Source organism: Tamandua tetradactyla, chromosome 7, assembly GCF_023851605.1.
Source record: "Tamandua tetradactyla isolate mTamTet1 chromosome 7, mTamTet1.pri, whole genome shotgun sequence".
Classification (NCBI taxonomy): Eukaryota; Metazoa; Chordata; class Mammalia; order Pilosa; family Myrmecophagidae; genus Tamandua; species Tamandua tetradactyla.
Window position 1 is genome coordinate 72,457,413 of NC_135333.1, and position 21,496 is coordinate 72,478,908.

Genomic DNA, 21,496 nt, shown 5'->3' on the forward strand with positions numbered 1-21,496 from the left:
CTTTTGTGACCTTGGTAAAGGTAAAATCAGAGGTTTATAATACAGAATATAGGGGACCTAGAGGTACATAAAAGCTTGAGATGGGTGAATAGTTTGCTAATGATGTTGAACTTAATTGTAAGGAAAGAGATAGAAGCGAAGGCAGTTCACGTGGTTCTGTAAGTAATATTACTATATTGAAGGTGAACATGATTGAAAGAGGTTGTACAGACTCATGTGTCCCACCAATTAACACTATGATAAAATAAGTTCTTGCTTGAACTACTGCAAAGGTATGAATCTTGTACAGAGTGTATAATTTGGGGCATAGGGAGAAAAATGATATTGCATGCTCTGGCCTATGTTTAATAGGAAAACATCAACAGCTCCCCAGTAATACCAGGAGTACACAATGGGGGTAGAGACAAGAGTTACGGGAAAGTTTGGATTTTGTATTTGGTGAGGATGTGCTTATTGGCTATCATTCTCTTGGGAGCAATGAAATTATCTAAAACTGAGAGTGTTGATGGACTGTTTGGATGTTATACGTGAGGGCCAGTATCTAGAGGTGGCAGAAAGATGTACTGATTGAGAAGTAGATTGTCAAACGATGGCATATACATATGGTTGAACATGGTGCTGCTACAAAAAGGAATGAAATTGTGAGGCATGCAGCGATATGAATGAACTTGTGGGACATTTGGTGAGGCAAAATAAAACAGAAACAACAGAGCAAATATTGTATAATCTCATTTAGAAAATACATATAAGAAAACTGGGGCCTGGATTTTAAGATCTTATAGCAGTCACATTTAGTCCAGATGGTAATTTTTATTTCTGCATTTTGAGGGGATGTTTTATATATGTGTAGCCTGGTATTTTGAGATTAAAATGAAGCCAATTGGGTTGGGATTAATGTAATCCAGAATACAGGTATAAGGAAGACATTGCCTGTATGTTAGAGCTTCACCTCTCTTTGAGACCAAAGGAAAAATACGTTATTATGTCCAGAACCTAGATTTTATGTAGTACATAATCTAACTCAATTTATCAGAACATATCATTTAAACAGGGAGCCCAGAATAAGAATGAGGACCTTTAATCCTGTATATCTTAATATAATGCCTGGATACATCCCAGAGTATATTAAGCAGATAATCGAAAAGTATTGAAAAAAAATCCCTTGAGGGATGGGAGAAAAATTATGGAACTGTTAAATTTTACCACTGGGGAAACCCAGATATTTTTCCAAACATTAGAACATCCAAATCAATAAGTCAACCCCTTGATCTTGAGACTTGCTCTTGTGAAGCTTATGTCTGTATTGGAGAACCTTAGCTTAACTACAGGTATGCCTAAGAGTCACCTCCAGAGGATCTCTTTTGTTGCTCAGATATGGCCTTTCTCTCTAACCCCAATACTGCAAGTGAAATCATGCCTTCCCCCACTACATAGGACATGACATCCAGGGATGAAAGTCTCCCTGGAGATGGGGGAGATGACCCCCAGGGATGAGCCTAGGCATGACACTGTGGGATCAACAATGCCATCTTGACCAAAAGGGGGGAAAGAAATGTAACAAATAAAGTATCAGTAGCTGAAAGAGTTTGAATACAGTTGAGATGCTACACTGGAGGTCACTCTTACATGTGCTTTAGTTAGATATTGCTACCTATCATAACTTGCCAAACCCCAACCAAAACCATTTCTGCCAATCCTAAAGAATACTTAGGGCATTGTATAAGATTCAACAAAAGTTCCATGCATTAGAGTAACTCTCCAAAACCTACAACCAACAGATGGGTCCCTGGACCAGATAAGTCCCAAACCTAGAGGGACCAGCCCTTCTAGAACATCAAGTAGTTTCATTACCCCTATCCATATTATCAACAGCCCCTTCCAACATGAAGAAGTTAGAATGGGCAAAGCCCAAATACCCCTAAAGTGTTGAAGAAAGATGAAAGGTGATGGTGGAGTTATACAGAGAAGGTCAGGTTTAACAAATGAGTATGAGTGCTGAATCATTATACTGATAATTCTTTTAGCTTCCAGTACCTTAGAGCAGCTAGAAATAAAAACCTAAAATTGTGGAACTGTAATCCACGTCATGCTCTGAAATCTGTTCTACAACTAATTGTTGTGATGTACTTTGAAATTTATTGCCTTTCATATATATATTATTTAAAGAGAAGGAGGAGTACAAAAGAGAAGATAGGATTTATTGTATGACTTCTGAATCATTATATTGATATTTCTGTTGGTCTCCAGTGTCTTGGAAAAAACAAAAAATCATGGAACTGTAACCCATACCAAACTTTAAAATCTGTTCTATAACTAAGTAGAATCTTGGAAATTTATTGCTTTTTGTGTATATGTTATATTTTACAATTTAAAAAAAGTTAACAAAAATTAAGGTATTTTGTTCTTTGAAAGACAAAAGATGTGCATAGATAATTATCTGTTATGTGCATAGATAATAAATCTATGCATATGTTCACTATCCAGGTAAATTAGATCAAGGAAGAAACCACTGACTTGAGAAAAAGTTACATCAAATAGGTGATTACAAAAATAAGAAATCAAGGCCATTTTACTATTTTTGCTCTGATCTTTCATTTTCACCAAATTTTATAAAGGCAGAGTTCTCATTCTTATTTCCCTGGTTCTTTGATGTATCTTAAAGTCTCCTAAAAAAGTATTTATCCTGTCTTTATGTAGGTTTTCTGTAAGCTACTATCTTCTATGAAATAATACTTGGCTAAGGCAATGACAAAAAACTTCACTTGGTAGTTCTTACTTCTGTAAGAAAGAATCATATTTCCTATTATTACCTATTGTTATTTTATGATTGACAATTCAGTAACTTCAAAATTAAAAGGCAAACAAAGATATCCTTTAACAATATCATCCTAATTTGGCCTCATTCATGTCTCTTATGTCACCCACTTCATTTGATCCAGGGTCTTACAAATATGGTGAAATTGCTAATATTTTGTATCTTCAATTGCAAGATGTTGATGAGATATTTTAATTACATCATTTTAAAAGAAATGGACTATTACAAAATGCATCTTTTCCTTAACATTAAATAACAAAGACTTTGTAAAACAATAACAACACCTTCTATTTTTAGAAGACTTTAGATTAAGCATAGGAATGTTAGCATTTTATAACCAGGAGTAACATGCAATTGATACTTTTTGCAGGTAGCTAAACCTGTGCTTTTAAAATTCCTTGATTACTATTTTTCCTTTCAGATTTTGGGGCATTATGTTAGTCAGGGTTTTCTAGAGAAACAGAACCAGCAAGAGAGATGTGTAAATATGAGATTTATAAAGGCTTCTCACGCACCCATGGGCCTGGAAGAGTCTAAAATTCATAAGGCAGGCTGTGAAACTGGTAGCTTCAGTGAAGGGTCTGGACAAACTCCACAGGAGAGGCTCACTGGCTAATAAGCAGTGAAAGAGTTTCTCTTTTTCCTTAAAAGCCTTCAACGAATTGAATTATCTCATTGTAGGAGACATGCCTTAATTGAAGGAAGATGTAATCAGCCACAGATGCAATCAACTGACTGATGATTTAACACACCAGCCTTCCGGTTTATCAACCAGCCACAAAATATCCTTGCAACAACGGTCAGGCCGATGCTTGCCTGACCAGACAACTGGGCATAACCATTTGGCCAAGTTGACACCAGAACCTAACCATCACAGGCACCAAAGCCAAATAAATTGATATACTCTCATTAGCTAGAATCACAGAGCAGTCAGCATGGTAATGCCAGTTAAACTCACTTATCATATTTGCATTTAACATCTGGCTTTATACTTAACAAATGCCTTTATTCTATAGGAGCAAGGCAGGAAGTAATAGGGAAAGGTTGGTGGGAGGGGTGATTAGAATGAATAGCAAAATAATTGAGACTTGCTTTTATTTGTTCCCTTCTAACATATGCAAAATAAGTGATTCCAAGTTTTCAGACTTTGGAGCCAACTTTTTACTTTACTATACAAATTAAATATTTAATCTCTGAGGAAATTTCATTTAGACTATAATCAAGAAAATTTCCCAGAAGCTATCCCCATGACTTTGCTGAGTTTTACATCTTTCTAATTAAAGCACTGCCCCCACTTTGTCCACAGTCCAACTGTCCACCTCCATAATCTCTCCCCTGCCTTTGCAGTTACCTCTGATCTTGCAGAAGCATACTCTTTTAATTTCTAAATCTAATTATAAAAGAGAGCTGAAATTAAGAGCCAGCACATCTACTAGACAATTTAAGAATAGCACAAGTGAATCACAACTTCTTTACTACCAGAAAACTGTTGGCTCTTCATTCTTTACACAGGGTAAGAGTTTTCCTCATTGTCTAAGACCTCACTGCTCCCTGTTTGCTTTCTAGCACAAATTAAGTACCAATTTTCATTATTATCATGATGGCATAGTTTCTTAAATTTGTACAGAGCCTACTTCATCATTTACATAATCTGCCTGACCCTTCACAAATATCTCTTTTCTCCTCTTCAAACTGATGACCTGGCTTCCTATTATCATGAGAAGACAAAAACAATCAGAAGAAAATTTCCTCTGTTCCATTCACCAAATACATAAAACGTCTCCTTCTGTATCTAATGTGATAATCATTCCCAACAACCATTAAGTCATATGAACTCTTATACATGGCCAATATCCATCCATACACTGAAATCCATCCCATCTATCCACTCAAAAATTTTGACTTTGCAATTTTCTGTTTCTCTGTCACTGACATCATCAATTCCACCCCCCTCCCCAGCTCTACTGGTCCACTCATATTAACCTACAAACATGATATAGTATCTGTGACTTAAAAACAAAAACTATCTTATATGCCTCCCACACACTATCACCAATTTCTCTAGTTCTATTAATAGTAGAAGTGCCAAAAAAAAGTTGTTTTTACCTACTATTTCTGCTTTTTATGAATCCATTCTAATAAGGCTTTTGCCCACAGTATTGCAACAAAAATTCCTCTGTTGAAGTCACCATTAGCCTTCACATTAACATATCCGGTGGCTATTTCTCAAGCTTGGTCCTATTCAACCCATAAGCAGCATTCGATGTAGCTGATTCATCCCTTCTTCTTAAAATATTTAATCTTCCAAAATACTTTGTTCCCCACAACACCATTCTCATTGATTTTCCTATTACTTTATTGTCCCACTCTCCATAAGTTTTGTTGATTCTTCTTTATCTTCTTGATTTCAAATGTTGGTGTACCCGAGTTCAGTCCTTGGCTCTCTTTCTTCTGTTTATACCCATCTCTGTATGAGCTCCTTTAGCTTCATGGCTTAAAATAACCAGCATGTAATGCACAGCTGCAAATTTATCTATTACGGGGCTTGATGTCCAGGCCCATACATTTGACTGCTGACTTGCCATATTTACTTAAATAAGTTACAGGAGTTTCAAACTTAACATATCCAAAAATAAACAACTCTTATCAACATGTTCCATTCTAGGATTCCCTATCTCAGTAAATGGCAACTCCAAATAGCAGAGTCAGAAAGTTGGAATCATCTTTGACTGGTCTTCCTGCTGTCACATGAATTAAATCCTTCTGCAAATCCCGTTCACTGTAGAAATGGAGGAATACAGGTATTAAAGATGGAAGTATTGATGATTTCAGAGACATTAAAATACTGCCAATATTAAACTACTGGAAGTCACATTCTGTGTTCCTCGATGATCATTCCATCCCCACATGGTAGGTCTACTTCAGAGAACATTTTTAAAGAGATCCTATATTGGATAGTACCCAGAGCATGCCAGAACAGGAGTTAATTCAGAGTTGTTTATTAAAAGCAATGCAAACAAGATTCCCCACAATACCAAAAACAAAAAGCAAAGATAAATTACAACCAGAAAGAAAAAAATGGCCACAAAGAGGAGCCAGAGGATGAGATATGGGATAGAATTTATTTTGAAATGTAGATTCACTTAATAAAGATAATAAATTGTCCTGATTAAAATCAAAGGCTGTGAATGAGATTGAACTCCAATGTAAGGGGATAGAAGGGAAGCTGTCTCTCTAGTGGGTCTATAAATAATATTACCACGTTGAAGATGAACAAAATTGAATGGGTTATATAGACTTATGTGTTCCACTGATTAACACTAGAAATATGAATTAGTTCTCACAAGAATCACTTCAAAGGTATGAAAAGTGTTTAAGCCCAGGGTACAGGGAGAAAGCTGCTATTGCACATTATGAGCTATGTTCAAAAAGAAACCATCAGCACTACCACAGCAATAGCAGAATTAAATAATGGGGGGAGGGACAAGAGTTAAGAGGAGTTTTAGATTTCTTATTTGGTGAGAGTATGTTTATTGGTTTTCTTTCTCTTGGGAACAATGAAATGATCTAAAATTGAGAATGTTGATGGACTGTGGACTTTGGGCACTATACATGATGCCCATGAATGCAGGTGGCTGAAGGATGCACTGACGAAGAAGTAGATTGGTACTTACTTATGAACGAAGCTACAAAAAGAAACAGAGTCATGAGGCATGCAACGATGTGAATGAACATGTGGGGCATTTGGTGAGACAAAATAAGCCAGAAACAAAAGAACAAGAATGGTATGGTCACCTTTAGAAAATGCTTATAAGAAAACAGGGGCCTAGACTGTAAGCTTTTAGAGCAGGCACTTTAAATCCAGAGTGGTGATTATTATTTCTGGATTTTGACAGGCTGTTATATATATATATAACCTGAACAGGTTAAAGTTAAAGTAATTCAAAACATAGGGGTAAGGAAGACAGTGCCTGTATTTTACAGCCTCACATACTCTTTGAGACCAATGGAAGAAATGTTTATTTGGTCTGGAACTGAAATTTTCTGTAGTACATAATCTAATTCAACCTATCTGTATGGCTCATTTGAACATTTGAAACACAGGGAGCACAGAATACGAAAGAGGTCCTTTAATCCTGTATAGATTATTGTAATGCCTAGATACATCCTAGAGTAAATTAACAAGATAATCAAAAAGTATTGGCAAAGTCTCCTGAGGGATGGGAGAAAGAATATGGAACTATTAAACCTTACCATCAGGGAATCCCCTGATACTGTGTCAAACTTTAGAGATGCCCAAATCAATAGGCCATGCCTTCAATCATGAGGCTTACTCTTGTGAAGCTTATGTAAGTAACAGAGAAGCTTAGACTACCTATACGCATGCCTAAGAGTTACTTCTGGATGACCTCTTTTGTTGCTCAGATGTGGCCTCACTTTCTCTAAGCCCAACTCTTCAAGTGAAATCATTGCCCTCCCCCTACGTGGACATGACATCCATGGGTGAAAGTCTCCCTGGTGACAAGGGAGATGACTTCCAGGGATGAATCCAGACCTGGCATCATAAGATCAATTATTCCATCCTGACCAAAAGGTGGAAAAGAATTGTAATTAATAAAGTATCAGTGACAGACTTCAAATAGAGTCAAGAGGCTACTCTGGAGGTTGCTTTTACACAAGCTTCAGTTAGATCTTGCTGCCAATCATAATCTGCCAACCCCAACAAGGACCATTACAGCCAATCCTAAAGAACACCGAGGACAATATATAAAATTCCACAAGGGTTCCATGCACTGGAATACCTTTCCAGAAACCTACAACCTTCAGATGGGTCCCTGGTCCAGTTAAGTCCTGAAACCTAGCCCAGCCTCTGCAGAACATCAGATAGTTCCATCTCCATACCTGTATTAGTGACAGGCCCTTCCAGTATGAAAAATTTAGAATTGCCATAGCCCAAACATCCTTAAAGAGAGAGATGGAAAGATCAAAGGTAATGGTGGAGTTCTACAGAGAAGATAGGGTTAAACAAATGAATATGAATGCTGAATCATTAAATTGATATCTCTTTTAATCTCCAGTATTTTAGAACAGCTAGAAGTAAAACCTAAAATTGTGGAATTGTAGCCCATGTCAAACTCTGAAATAAGTTCTACAACTAATTGTGGTGCTGTGCTTTGAAATTTATAGCTTTTTTGTATATTTGTCATTTTTCACAACTAAAGAAAGGAAAAAAAAGTCAATTGTGATGATAAAAAAATATTTAAGCCCTCTACCTTCTATGTTCTGGAACAGCTAGAAGGAAAAATATGAGACAATCATATGGCAGCCCATGAGAAACTCTGGGATCTGCCCTGTAACTATTGTTGAAGAGTACTTTGAAAATTATGGCTTTTTTATTGCTTTGCTTTGTGTATGTTATACTATATAATAAAAAAAGTTAAAAAGAGAGAGAGAGACAGGAGGATCAGAGTCAGTAGTAAGAGATATGATGACAGAAACAAGAGGTTGGAGTGATGCCAAGAAGAGACCACAAGCCAAGGAATGTAGACAGCCTGTAGAAGTGGATAAAGGTAAGGGGAAAGCATTTGCCCCTCAGGCCCTTCAGAAGGAACCAGCCCTGCCAATTCCTTTACTTTAGATTGATTTTGGATTTCTAGCCTCCAGAAAATAAGATAATAAATCCGTGTGTGTGTGTGTGTGTGTGTGTGTGTGCATGTGTGTTTGTGTTAGTCACTTTATTTGTGATAATTTGCTATAACAGCAATAGAAAATTAATAGAGCACCCAAGAGGTCTACTGTTGATGCTCACAGGGTCCTGGGGGCATCAGGCTGAGTGTTAGCAATGTGTTATTTTATTTGTCAAGTATGGTGAGTAAAGGGCAATTAAAAGCACTTCTACTGTAACTAATTAAGCTGGAGCTTTATTTTTGTTCATTATTTCCTGTGTCTTGCCAGACAGATGACAAGTTCTTTGAGGGCATTGGCATGTTCCATTGCTGGTTTTGTGTCTTGAAAGATAGCATTTTAAGATGCCAATTATTTTACAATTTTAAGATATTTTATAATTTAAAATAGTCTCTGAAATTATTGTGGTTTAACATTTAATTTAGTATATTTAAGTTTTGTTTTGTTTTGTTTTCCCTGTCAAGGAAATTGGATTCTCTACCATCTTAATCCTTTAATCTAAAGCCATGAAGTGGCAAAAACATAACAAAGGTTTAAGAGTCACAGTGTTTGCTTTGGGTTCTTACCAACTCTTTGTCAATGGACATGTTAGGGAAACTTTCTGACCTTCAGTTCTTTCGTATGTAAAATGAGTGTTACAATAATATCCACCCATAGGATTGTTGGGAGGTGAACAAAGTACAAAAAATGCTTCACCCATAGGTTCTCAAGTAGTGGTAGTGATTCTTATCACTGTATTACTGATAGAGACAATGTTCTAGAATGATGTGAAGGTGCACTGACAACCACAGTGCAGGTCCTCATCTTTTATATTTTAATTGTAAGGACTCTCCAAGATTACATCAAACATAGTTTGGCAAACTATGGCTTGATCTGTCTCCCTTTTTTTGTAAATAAAGTTTTATTGGAACATGAAAAAAGTGAAAGTCTGTGAAGACAGACTAATTGTTTTAAACCCAATATCAACACTTACTTGTCCTGTGGCTTTTGGCAAGTTACCTAACCTCACATTACTTTATTTTTCTCATTAGTAAAGCTGACATGTGTTTAAGTCTTCAAATCCATGGAAAAGGGGTTGAATTTCTATTTATGCAGGTCTTTATTTCTTTCCATTGCATTTTGTAATTTTCAGTGTGAAAGCCTTTCACTTCCTTGATGAGAAGACTAAATATTGTTAAGGTAGTAATATTACCCAAAGTAATTTACAGCTCAATGCAATCCTTTCAAAATTACAACATCCTGCTTTAAAGAAATGGAAAAAAACAGTCCTCAAATTCATATGGAATTATAAGGGGTCCTGAAGTGCAAAAAGGATTTGAATAAGAACAAAGTTAGAGGACTCAGACTTCCCAATTTCAAAAGTCACTATAAAAATAAGGTAATCAAAACAGTGTAGCACTGGCAAAAAGATGGATATTTAGACACTGAAATAGAATTCAGAGTCCAAAAATAAACCCACATAAATATAAACAATTGATATTTGATGAATGGTAAATCTATTCAAGATAATAATCTCTTCAACAGTGGTCTATAGGCACACGAATAAATGCTCAACATCATTAGTTATTAGGGAAATGTTGATCAAAAACCACAATTAGACATCACTTCATACCCACAAAGGATGGCTATTATGAAAATAAAAACAGGAAATAACAAGTGTTGATAAGGAAGTGAAGAAACTGGAACCCTTGTTCATTGTTGATAGAATGGTGCAGCCACCATGGAAAACAGTTTGGTCATTCTAGAGAAAGTTAAACATAGAATTGTCATATGACTCAACAATACCCCTTTGAGGTATGTATACAAAGAAACTGAAAATAAGGACTCAGATATTTTTATACCAATATTCATAGCTGCATTATTCACAACAGCAAAAGGTGGAAAGAACCAAAGTGTCCATCTACACATGGATGGATAAACAAGATGTGGTATATCCATACAATGAAATATTATTCTGCATGAAAAGGAATGAAGTTCTGATGTACACTTACAACACAGATGAACATTGAAAGCATTTTGCTGAATGAAATAAGCCAGATCCATAGGACAAATATTGTACGATTCCACACATATGAAATATCTAGAATAAGCAAACTAATAGACGTGTTTGTAAATTACAGATTAGGGGCTGGGGAGATCAGGAAATGGGAAGTTAGGTATCTGGGTAAAGAGTTTCTTTTAGGAGAGATTAAAAGTGCTGGTAATAGATGGTGGTGACAGTGGCACAACATTGCAATGTAATCAATGCCACTGAATTATACATTCAAAAATGGTTAAAATGTCTAATTTTATGTTATATTTAAAAACTGTTACTATTTTTAATTACTTATTTTAAAAAAGAGGCAAAGGAAAGAACACTGAACTGGGAAACTGGATAAATGGTACCTCTACTTACAAGTACTATGATCATAGAAAAGTCTCACAATTACCTTCATCTTCTCTTCCTATGTGTATAACATTAGAATAATAACCTCCATTGTATATTTATTTATTCATTCATTCAAAAAATATTTTATTAGATGGTAACTGTATGTCAGTCACTATTTTAGATCTGTGGATACATTCTTAGGTTCATAAGTGCAAGAATTTAATAAAATCTATGGAAAAAAGTAAAGCAAAGAAGAGGGGCAGAAATGCGGTCATTATGTGGTGGGGGTGGTAGGAGGAATTTTTCTAAATACTAAAAAACTAAAGCTTAGAAAGCTAAAAATGAATAATCTGTTCTCCATGAGTTTTTCCATGAATGCTCAGCAAAAATGAAAGGATCTGAAACATAATTAACATCCATTAAATTTCTGTTTTAAAACAAAGTAGATAATTTATGTAAAAGTCCCTCAATCTTTAAAATATTAAACAAATAAAGATTTTTATTGCAAGTCCAGACTCACCAGGAAATTTGGAGTAAAGGGCATCGTTCAGCTATTGTTTCTTGAGCCAAAAAAAAAAAAGGAAGGGATGAAATATACAAGGGAAAGAAAATATGTCAATAATAATTTGAGCTCTATAAGATGGTTATAAGACATCTAGAAGCTTCTGAATTTTAGGGAAAGAGAAGAGTTTCTACATCTCTCTCTTTCACTCTGTTCTCTGCTTCATTTTTCTGAGTAACTCCGCATATATTTATAGAATATGCGGAGGGAAAGAGCACATTATCAGGAGATGTTTTGACCCAGTCATTCTCACAACTAACAAAATATGTATCTAAAACACCACCACCATGTTTGGAGAGAATATAAATAAAGGTCAAATGCATGTTTTATGGAATGTAGATCTGGACATAAATTCCTCAGTCCATGGCTTGGGCTACATCTGTAGATACAATCAGGAGGAGGAGAAGACCAAAAGAAAGTCCAGATCCTGACAAATGAATATCATCTGAGTTTGACGTTACTCGTTTCAGCTTACCTAATTCTGGTGACAAATGTAGGGATTTAAGCACTAATGAATCAATAGGTAATCTTGGCATATTCCTAGGGAATAATAATAAGAAATGAGACTTTTTAAATAATTAAACCAATTGCCCAAGGCCTAGAGAATATAGAAAACTCATCAAAGTAAGCTAATTATCACATTTAATACCATGTTATAGTTTCTACTAATTAAATAAGAAAAATTTTAGAATAATAATGGAGATTTCCAAATATCCATGGTTCTTGCGTTTGCATATGAGATTCAATTTAAATAATTACATATTCGAAGTTAACTGTTTGATTACTAGGACAGAGTAAAGGTTTATTCAAAACGTGCCATTTGAATCATACACTCCACACCTATTTTCTCTTCTGTTGATCACTTAGTCACAATTATCTATCAGTATTCCTGTATATTTTAGAAAAAAACTATTAAAAAAGAGAGAGTTAGGGTGAAAGAGAAAGAAGGGAGGGAGGGTGGAATTATTTCTCCAGTTTTGGAGAAATAATTTCTCCAGAATTATTTCCAGTTTTGAGAAATACTCCTAAAACTGGAAGATTAGGTTTGTTCTGCACTTCAGCTGAGACAGATTACACGTTCAGAAGCATTGGTAGATGCGCAGTGGAGTAATAAATAGTCTGAGTTTACTCTAGTTTATGATCGGGAACCACTGAATATTTTAACTGAGATAAACTCTGTGGCATACTAGTTTTCGAAATTTAAGAAATTTGATTGTATGATTTTTCTCCTTTTATTAAACTGGGCATTTATTTGATGCCAAGTGGGAATTTTGATTAAGGATTAATTTTTGTGAAAATACTTGAATCACACAGAAATTTGGGATTTCAAATTCAGGCAATGCCTTTCATTGTCTATTTTGACTTGTTTTATTTATTCCCCTCATTCTCAAAATAATTTGAGGTGTATAGGGGAGGAAATTTAAAAATAAAGTTATTTAAATTATTCTAAAATTACTTTTAAATTATAAAAAGAATTCAGAGTGAAGGAGATAATGGGGAAAAGGAAGGAGTATGCTCCCTAAATAGCATGTTAAAGAATAAATGTCTGCTAGTTGTTCAGCTTTTCTGACTATGGAAGTTCCATAAAACATCCACTATAAAATGATTAGCTACCCTAATGGCAAAATAGACAATATCCTCAGCAAACATCCCCACAATGAGCACAGCAGCTAACTTTGCATGGCTGTTTATTATAACTAACTTCAATATAAACTGAACTAAAAATTTAAATCCCCATGTCATAAAGTTGAACATGTGGATACGTATATTGTGATGTATATTACATTAATTTAAGAAAAATGCAAGAATTTGGTAAATTCTAGATCTTAAATGAGAATGATTCCCTATGCCACAAGCCAATGACACAATAATTTGGTCAATATTAGGTCAAATTATAGCAGACCGAGTCCTCAGGATAGGAGGTACTCTATTTGCTAGTGTTTAAGTTCATGAATTTTCGTTAGCCATCAGTTCGTTTAAAATAACCTGATTTAGACTACACTAGGGTTTAGATGAACAGTGACTTCAAAAAAAAACAAACAAACTTTTGTTCTTTGAAAGGATATGCATGATGGAATATCCCTTCATTTGGAGCTGAAGATAAGGAAACAGGAAACAAATGCCCTATCTACTCCTTAACCACAAGTTATTATTATTACATTTTTATTTTTCACTATCCTTGTGTCCATGGATCTCTAAGTAGCTACGGAAGAACTTCCTGGGAAAAAAAAAAAAAAAGCACAACCACATGTATTCCAAATCATAGAGCTCTACCCTTCTAGTAGAGGAGGGTCACAGATGAACAGACATTGAAATTCTGAGAGTAGACACTACATTTTGCAAAGTCATTGTGCCCTGAACTCACTCACCCTTCAAGTGAAGCCATGCAGGATGAAGACGGATACATCACCTTAAACATTAAATCTCGGAAACCAACTCTTAACTCAGGACTTACAGGTAAGAATGCCCATATCCAGCAATTTGGAAATTAATTAGTGAAATAGGTCAACCCTATTTTCCCTTTATCCTCTAGTGATAGCATACTATTTGCTTGTTTTTCCTGAATGGCATTCTTTCTCTAGAGCATTTGTGTGGTATCTACATAGGCATTTCAAATAAAACAAAAGGCAGGCAGTGAACACTACATTAAGACTTGTAAAGGGGGAGGCCATGGTGGCTCAGCAGGTAAGAATGCCTGCCTGCCATGCCCGAGGACCTAGGTTCATTTCCTGGTGCCTGCCCATGTAAAAAAAAAAAAAAAAGACTTGTAAAGTTTAACTGGGAGGTCAGGGAGGGGATGTCTGGAAACCACTATTTTTAAAAATGTCAGCAAATGGATGTGATTCTCTATTTACAGCTTATTAAAGCAATTATTTAAAGAAGTGAACCCAAAAGAAAGACAAACCTGCAAAACTTTAACTGCTGGTAATATTTTGGCTCAGAGAAGAGTGGTCCATTGGAGATGGGGATGGATGTAAGGTGAGGGAGAAGATTATGCTTAGTATTGATGGTCACCAAGGGAACACAGGAAAGATCTGCTCATGAAGCTATTTTTATTATTGGAAAATTCTGAGAGGTCAGTGGCAGGGATGATGGTGTCCCATAGCTGTGCCATATTGCCTGCTCGCTGACATATTTATCATCTGCCAACAGTTGACCCTGCTTCCTCACCTTTGTGGCGTATGATGGCTTTGACTCTGCTGATCTTGTGCGTGGGAATGGTTGTTGGGCTGGTGGTTCTGGGGATTATGTGTAAGTATTAACTCATTGATCTGAGATAGGCAATTCTTAAGGGTCTTGTTGTTTCACATTGAGCTCTTAAGTGTCCTATGTGTCACTACTTTGGCCATCCTATACATATCTATCAAGAAATTCTCAATAAAAGAGAGCCCTGACTATCTCTTCTCCTGATCAAAATCACTTTTTAACTAATTAATTTATTCATTATTAAAACTTATTTTCAAGAATTTTAACCTGGCTTTCAAAAACTCTCCTTAGTATGAATTCAAACTATCTTTTAAAACACATTTTTTCTCCCTACCTAAGATCTAGCCAAGTCAGTCTTCTCAATTTCAAAAATAAAACCTACAACCCCCACCTGAAGTTTTGCTCGTTTTATCCCATCTTCCAAAAATGTTCTCCATCTTGTTTTGTTCACTGAATTTATTTACTTACCCTAAGAGATCATTTATAGTGCACCTAATTCATAAATATTATTTTTTCTTCCTATAATCTTAATAGCGCTCCAATGTCACATTATAATCTGTATAGCTGTTGCTTATGTGCATTCTTGTTTATTTTTTTCATAAAATATTCAAGAATATTTAATTCACCATTTTTATTTATTTGAATCTCTTTGTATTTTGAGCATAACAAGAAAGAAGTATGCATTTTTTTAAATGAATAAATATTCTGATCTTACATGAAGAGTAGAAAATATCAGAGGCCATTGACCTTTTATTAACTCTGCTTAGGAGATGTCAAAATAACCTTCTTGGGCATGTTATTTGACCAAGAGATTTTCTTATCAGTGATTGTCTCCTTCAAATATAATTCACTGTTTCATTGGATAACCCCTAGTTTTGCATATTTATTAATTTGTGCCTTATGTCCCACTTTTCCTTACCCCTTTTCAGAACTCATTTACTCATCTGTTTCTAGTAAACTCCCATAGACTAGTAGTTATACTGAAATGAAAGCCAGTGCGAAGGTCTTTGCATCACCGTTATGGTCCTGATTGTAAATTGTCTACATTTTACATCTAGCTGTCACGCAGCAAAATTACCTACGAGCCCAAAATGAAAATCTCTCAGAAACTTTGCAACAATTAGCAAAGCACTTCTGTCAAGATTTAAGAAAAGAAGCAGATCAGGACAGTTTCAGTAAGTATTATTTGATAGCCTCTGGATCTCCCTTGCCTCCAGAGTATTTCTGCACTGACATCTGAATGGAATCTTGAGATCTTGGGAAACATTGAATGTGGGGAAAATATAAGGTAGATTTACAATGAAAGGGTTCCTGTGCTTGGTTTCTCCTTAAGACCAACAAAGCAGCCCCTGTGACAAAAACTGGAGATATTATGGAGATCGTTGCTATGGATTCTTCAAGCACAACCTGACGTGGGAAGAGAGTAAGCAATACTGTATTGTCAGGAATGCTAGTCTTCTGAAGATTGCCAGCCAGAACATTCTGGTAAGGAGCTTCCTATGGCAAATGTTTTGGAGTCATAAGGAAACAATCTTAAGTGTAACTTTTGACTTTTTTACATTTCTCTAAATGTAACTTTTGACTTTTTTACATTTCTCTTATGTCTTACAGTTTGCACTGGCCTAAGAACCTTATCAAGCTCAGTAAAAAGTGCAACATTCGAGAGTAGAGAGTGCTGAACTAGGACTCAAGAGACCTTGAGTTTTGGTGTTATCTTGCCACAAGTCATTTCACCTCTGTTAGCTACCTCAATTCTATTAACTTATTTACAAAAGAATTGGGAAGTGCGAAAAAAACACCCGATATGATTGTAAACTATAAATAACAGTGTTATCCCAATATTAAATTCCTTCTCAGTTCCTGCTAAATTGCTGACAACTTCAGCAAAACTTTTCTTTTCATAAGCATTCCTAAACATATATTTTGGGAGTAATCTCATATGCAAAGCATACAGGATTTCAGTTGAAAACTTTCTATTAAACCTATCTCCTCTTCTACATTTCTCTTTTTGACAATTTTGTAATGTTTTTCTCTTTTCTCTGATGAAGCAAAATGTATTCTGATCCATCTAAGCTCTCCCTTTGTTATGAAATGTAGCTTCTCTCTTCATTAAACCTGGAACAAGCCAGAAACTAAGCCCTGTTGTTTCCCTTCTATCTAATAAATTTATCAAAGCATTTTTTTAAATAAAGGTAGGAATTTTCTTTATCCTACAGTTTCTAAGAAAGTAATTTTTCACAGTTTTCTACATTAAAAAAAGAACACAAATGTAATTGGAATAGATGGGATTTGATCTATATGCAAAGATTAAACAGAACTCATAAGTGTAGACCATTCGGATTCTATGATTTTTGGTACTCTATCATTCTAAATTATTGTATCATCAACCTACTCTTTCTGTGTGCTCAGACTCATAAAGAAGATAGCTAAATAAATCAATTCTTTCAGATTAGATGAAATGGGAGAATGCCCTAAAATCTCAACTCCAGCACAAAAAGATGCAATGGAGACATATAAGCATTTCTTGAGTCTTATTATTGCAGTCTGATTCCTGTTTGGAAATGTATAATGAAAATGGAGAGTGAAATAATTTTTTAGAAATAAGGAATAATTGAATTTCAGGTAGGTAGCATTTTCCTGTCTGGTCTAATAGCGAAGTATAGAATGCATTTTTTTTTTTTTCCTGCATGGGCAGGCACCCAGAACCCAGGTCTCTGGCATGACAGGCTAGAATTCTGCCACTGAGCCACCATCGCACTGCCCTAAACTTCAAATGTATTTTAAAATGATTCTCATACCATACTTCTTGTGGAGTGTCAGTCTGTGTTTCACAAAACGTCAAGAAATCTGTGTTATATTTTTAGTTGCCAAGAATGTATTCTCATCGAGTTATTAGCTGGAAAGGTATGAGAAAATATGAACATTTGCATTCCTTTTGGTTTTGTTTCACATAGATTAATCAATTCACCCACCATTAATTCAAAAACTTGTGCTAAAACTCTTCCAGAACCTGCAGCTATTCAGTAAACAGAACAGGCAAAAATCCTTAACATCATGGAGTTTATATTTTAGTTGGAGCAACAGACAGTAAACAAAACAAATAGCTATAGAATATAGTATAATAGTGATAATTGCTGAGGAGACAAAAGTAAATTACGAAATGTAGATATATGAAGTTATTTATAAATTCCTTTGAGAAAGGCTTAATATAATTCTATTTTTGCCCATCAAACGAAACAAATTAATAATTTTTTATTCAATATTTTATAGGCTAGCTAAGTAATAAAACCAAATGCATGTAGAGCTGAATTTTGGGCAATGTAAAGTATTTACAACAATGTATTTCTTTTCATTTTCTTTCTCAGGCTATTTTCCTGTTTATCTCATTTAAAAGTCATATTTTAATTACTCCTAAGACCAGGCCATAATTTCAGTAAAACCTTCAGACATAGTCTGAAGCAATTCAAAATGAATTCTGTCTCTTTCACAAAAATAACTACTAAACTTTTGCTGAGTTTAATTTTCAAATATATTTAAAAATCAAGGTATGTTCCATTTTTCCATTTTTCCCCAGCCAATGAGTGATCAAAGATTTCTTTTTCTTTGCATCATAATTTCTATGAAAGTAACCTTCAGGAAAAATAAATTCCCTATATTAAATTGAAAAAAAATCATATTTGGTATTCTGTTTGGTAGTCAATTGGTAGAAGTTTAAATCTTCAATTGATAGAAGATATACTTGTATATTATAAACACACAGGATCATTAAAGTGCCAGATATTTTATTATAATTTTTCCTGTGTCCAACAAATATGCTTTTCTTTTTCATTCTAAAGTCAACTTGGTACAATTCTAAATGTAAAGGATAATCCATCAATATTAAAATAGACACATAATCCAACAGTTTTATTTTTTGTCAAAGGTCTTACATGAAGCTTTGTCTTTCTGTCATTACCAAAGGCTGCGGAAACATTCTTACCATTGTATTTATTTGTGTTTACAATAGAATTATATTAAAAGCAGGACTACTATAATTCGCTGGATTGGATTATCCCGCCAGAACTCTAATGGGATCTGGATGTGGGAAGATGGCTCAGTTCTCTCCAAGGACATGTATGTAACTGAATATTAAGAATACAAAGCACTATTAGTTTCTTTTATTCCTGTAATCCTGTTCCCACCTGAGAGCTAGTTACTTACAAGTTGGGAGAGGCCTATATCCTACAGTGGGTTATGTAAGCAGCAGCTGAGTCACTCCCTACTCCTAACAGAAGAGCACTGATAATAAGGCAATTCTACTTTTCCCTGTCATCCATTCTTTTCATTACCTAAGGCACAATCCACCTTTACCCCCATGTTTTTCCCCATTCATTTTTCCCTGAAATTTACCATTGGAACAGTTTGCTTTTTTTGACCCTTGCTCTGATTCTCTCCACTATTTTTTAATTAAAATTATCATCTTCATTATCTTATGGTTGAAAGTTATTCTCTTGAGGATCCCTTTAACTTTTCAGTATCATTTTGCCTAGTCTTCTATCCTGAGGTCTCCAAGAATCAGGTATGTTGTGGTCCACAAGGAGGGTTTAATGTTCACTTCATGAGGCTCAATCCTGCCTCAGAGGACCCCACCAACCAAGCCAATTGCATTGAGTTGCTTGATATCACTTTCCAATCCCCAGTCTCAACACTTTCTGTTCATCCTGTATCTCAAACTGTAATGCCTCCCCAGTTCAAATTTAAACTGGTTTCCAAAACCCATACAATCTGACAATTACTAAGCTAGGATAGTATGATTACAAGCAGGCCTCTTCACAGATTTGGGACTTTATCTCATATTATTTACTGCTGCATTCACAGTATTCTAGAAAAACTGGTCTTCCCACTGTACTTTCAACAAATCAAGCTTGTTTTCTTGTCTTGGGACGTTTTTAGTTGAGAATTCTTCTATCTAGAATGCCCTGATTCCAGAACTCCATGACTGGCTTCCCCTTGTGACTCAGGTTTCTGTTTAAACATCACTTTCTCATTGAGACTAACTTTACTCATCAAAATAAGTTGACCTCACTCCTACCTGTAGCTTCATCCAAAGTCTCTCATGTCACTGCTTTGCTTCTTCATAACTTTTACAAATCTCTGAAGTCATCTTGACCATTTCCTTGTTGGCTTCTATCAAGTTTCCCAATGGAAAGGACATAGTCTTTAGCACAAAGTAGTTGTTTCACAGATATTATCATGTAAATGAATAAATAAATGTCCATTGTCTTATTACCATAAGCTGTCTAGTTGGAAACATAGACAATTAATGGGAAATTACAATACAATAAATATACTGCCTCATATACACAATTCTAAAACTAAATCTTCAGTTCAAAAAATTCAATCAACTCTCTTTTCCTTGGTCTTATTCCCACTTTATGCAGTTGTTTGCCCAGCAAGGTTCTTCTGTCCCCTTTCTTCATATCGAAATCCTACCCTCCCTTCAAGACAAAATTTATGTATGATCTTCCAAATAAAGTCCTTCTCCATCATTTCAGACCCCCGTCCATCTCTTCCTCTGGGCTCCTACTGTTCATTTGCTATATAATCTTACGCTATATTGAATCGCTATTGAGCTTTTCAAATGTACAGACCTTGTACTCCAAAGCAGATTAGAAGTTTCTCAAGGTCCTGAACTTTGTTTTATACTTTTCCTCCCTTGGGGGAAACAAAATACTACGCAAAGAGTGTGATTGTTGATTGTTTATTTAGCTTTCCAAAGAATTTATATTACCTTTTTGATCCACAGGTTTGATCTTTCTGGAGATGGAAGAGAAAATATGAATTGTGCCTATTTTGAAAATGGGAAAGTCTATGCTTCTTTCTGCAATAGCAAACGTTTTTTAATGTGTGAGCAGAAAGCTAACATGGCAAATACAGAGAAACTACTTTAATGCAGATGGTGGACAGGATATCACAAACAAGTGCTGGAATGTACAATAAAAGATATGGACGAAGGGATTACCAGTCGTAAAATTTGTATTACTCCCTTTCTGCTCCCTGGAGTCATCTTTATGAAATTTTCACTACCAATATCACTTTGTTCTTTCCTTACATACCCAAAAGCCAGCTCTGAATTGATCGTTTCTTTCCCATTTGTTCTGCTTTCCATTAATCCTTTTCTTCTTGTCTTCCTTTTCTGATTATCTGAATACAGTATGATTAAGTCCATCTTCAGATATAAACCTCTACAGTTAAAATAGGGACAATAAAGTCTAGGGATTAACTGACTTAATCTGTGAAAAATAGTGAGTTTGAAAGACGGTATAAGGTAGTGGAAAGAAACCTACACTTGGAGACAGTGGAATAATTTAGATGATAAAGCATGACTATGGACTGGTCATGAAGCCTCCTTAACTTCCATTTTTTTCCATATTTAAAATAGGATGATAATGGTGATATTATATACCTCATAGTACTACAGCCTAGAATAAAACTTCAAAGTGCTAATCATACCAGAGATTCCATGATTATCCTATTTGCTATTTTATGTCCAGTAGCAAACACAGTTCTGGGCTCACAGGAAACAGAAAAACACTTGCTTCTCATTGAATGATATAATTCTTTAGAAGATGCCTGACTCAATAAAACACTGCACAAATAACTACTATTCCAAATCCACCTCCGGTCAGACTCCATAGCAGTAATTTTCTGTGCAAAAAAGGCAAATAAAGTATGCAAGAAACCTAATGAGGTTTATAAAATGAGAAAATGCTTCTTAACAAGAGCTTTTGAGCTAGTTGAACAGCAAGTAAAAATTCATCTAATCATTTTCCTAACAGTCCCATGCTCAGTTTTTGCTTCATTATCTCATTGTAGTTAT

General features: G+C 35.1%; 1 protein-coding gene across 2 annotated transcripts; it reads left to right on the forward strand.

Annotated features, from left to right (window-relative positions):
- Positions 1 to 13,571: 13,571 nt before the first annotated feature.
- On the forward strand, positions 13,572 to 20,653 carry CLEC1B (C-type lectin domain family 1 member B). 2 transcript variants are annotated; one of them, XM_077170004.1, is made up of 6 exons: positions 13,572 to 13,887; positions 14,584 to 14,682; positions 15,696 to 15,812; positions 15,971 to 16,122; positions 18,644 to 18,750; positions 20,423 to 20,652. In XM_077170004.1, the coding sequence occupies exons 1-6, from the start codon at positions 13,815 to 13,817 to the stop codon at positions 20,565 to 20,567; spliced, it is 693 nt and encodes a 230-aa protein (XP_077026119.1). In that variant the 5' UTR covers positions 13,572 to 13,814; the 3' UTR covers positions 20,568 to 20,652. The 2 variants fall into 2 exon arrangements, with proteins under 2 accessions (XP_077026119.1, XP_077026120.1); XM_077170005.1 differs by lacking the exon at positions 13,572 to 13,887 and adding an exon at positions 14,292 to 14,409 and having other exon boundaries at positions 20,423 to 20,653.
- Positions 20,654 to 21,496: the final 843 nt, after the last annotated feature.

Coding starts and splice junctions, on each gene's coding strand:
- CLEC1B (XM_077170004.1), top strand. CDS start 13,815: ATGCAGGATGAAGACGGATACATCACCTTAAACATTAAATCTCGGAAA. Junction 13,888..14,583: donor TCTTAACTCAGGACTTACAG/GTAAGAATGCCC, acceptor ATCTGCCAACAG/TTGACCCTGCTTCCTCACCT. Junction 15,813..15,970: donor AGCAGATCAGGACAGTTTCA/GTAAGTATTATT, acceptor TTTCTCCTTAAG/ACCAACAAAGCAGCCCCTGT.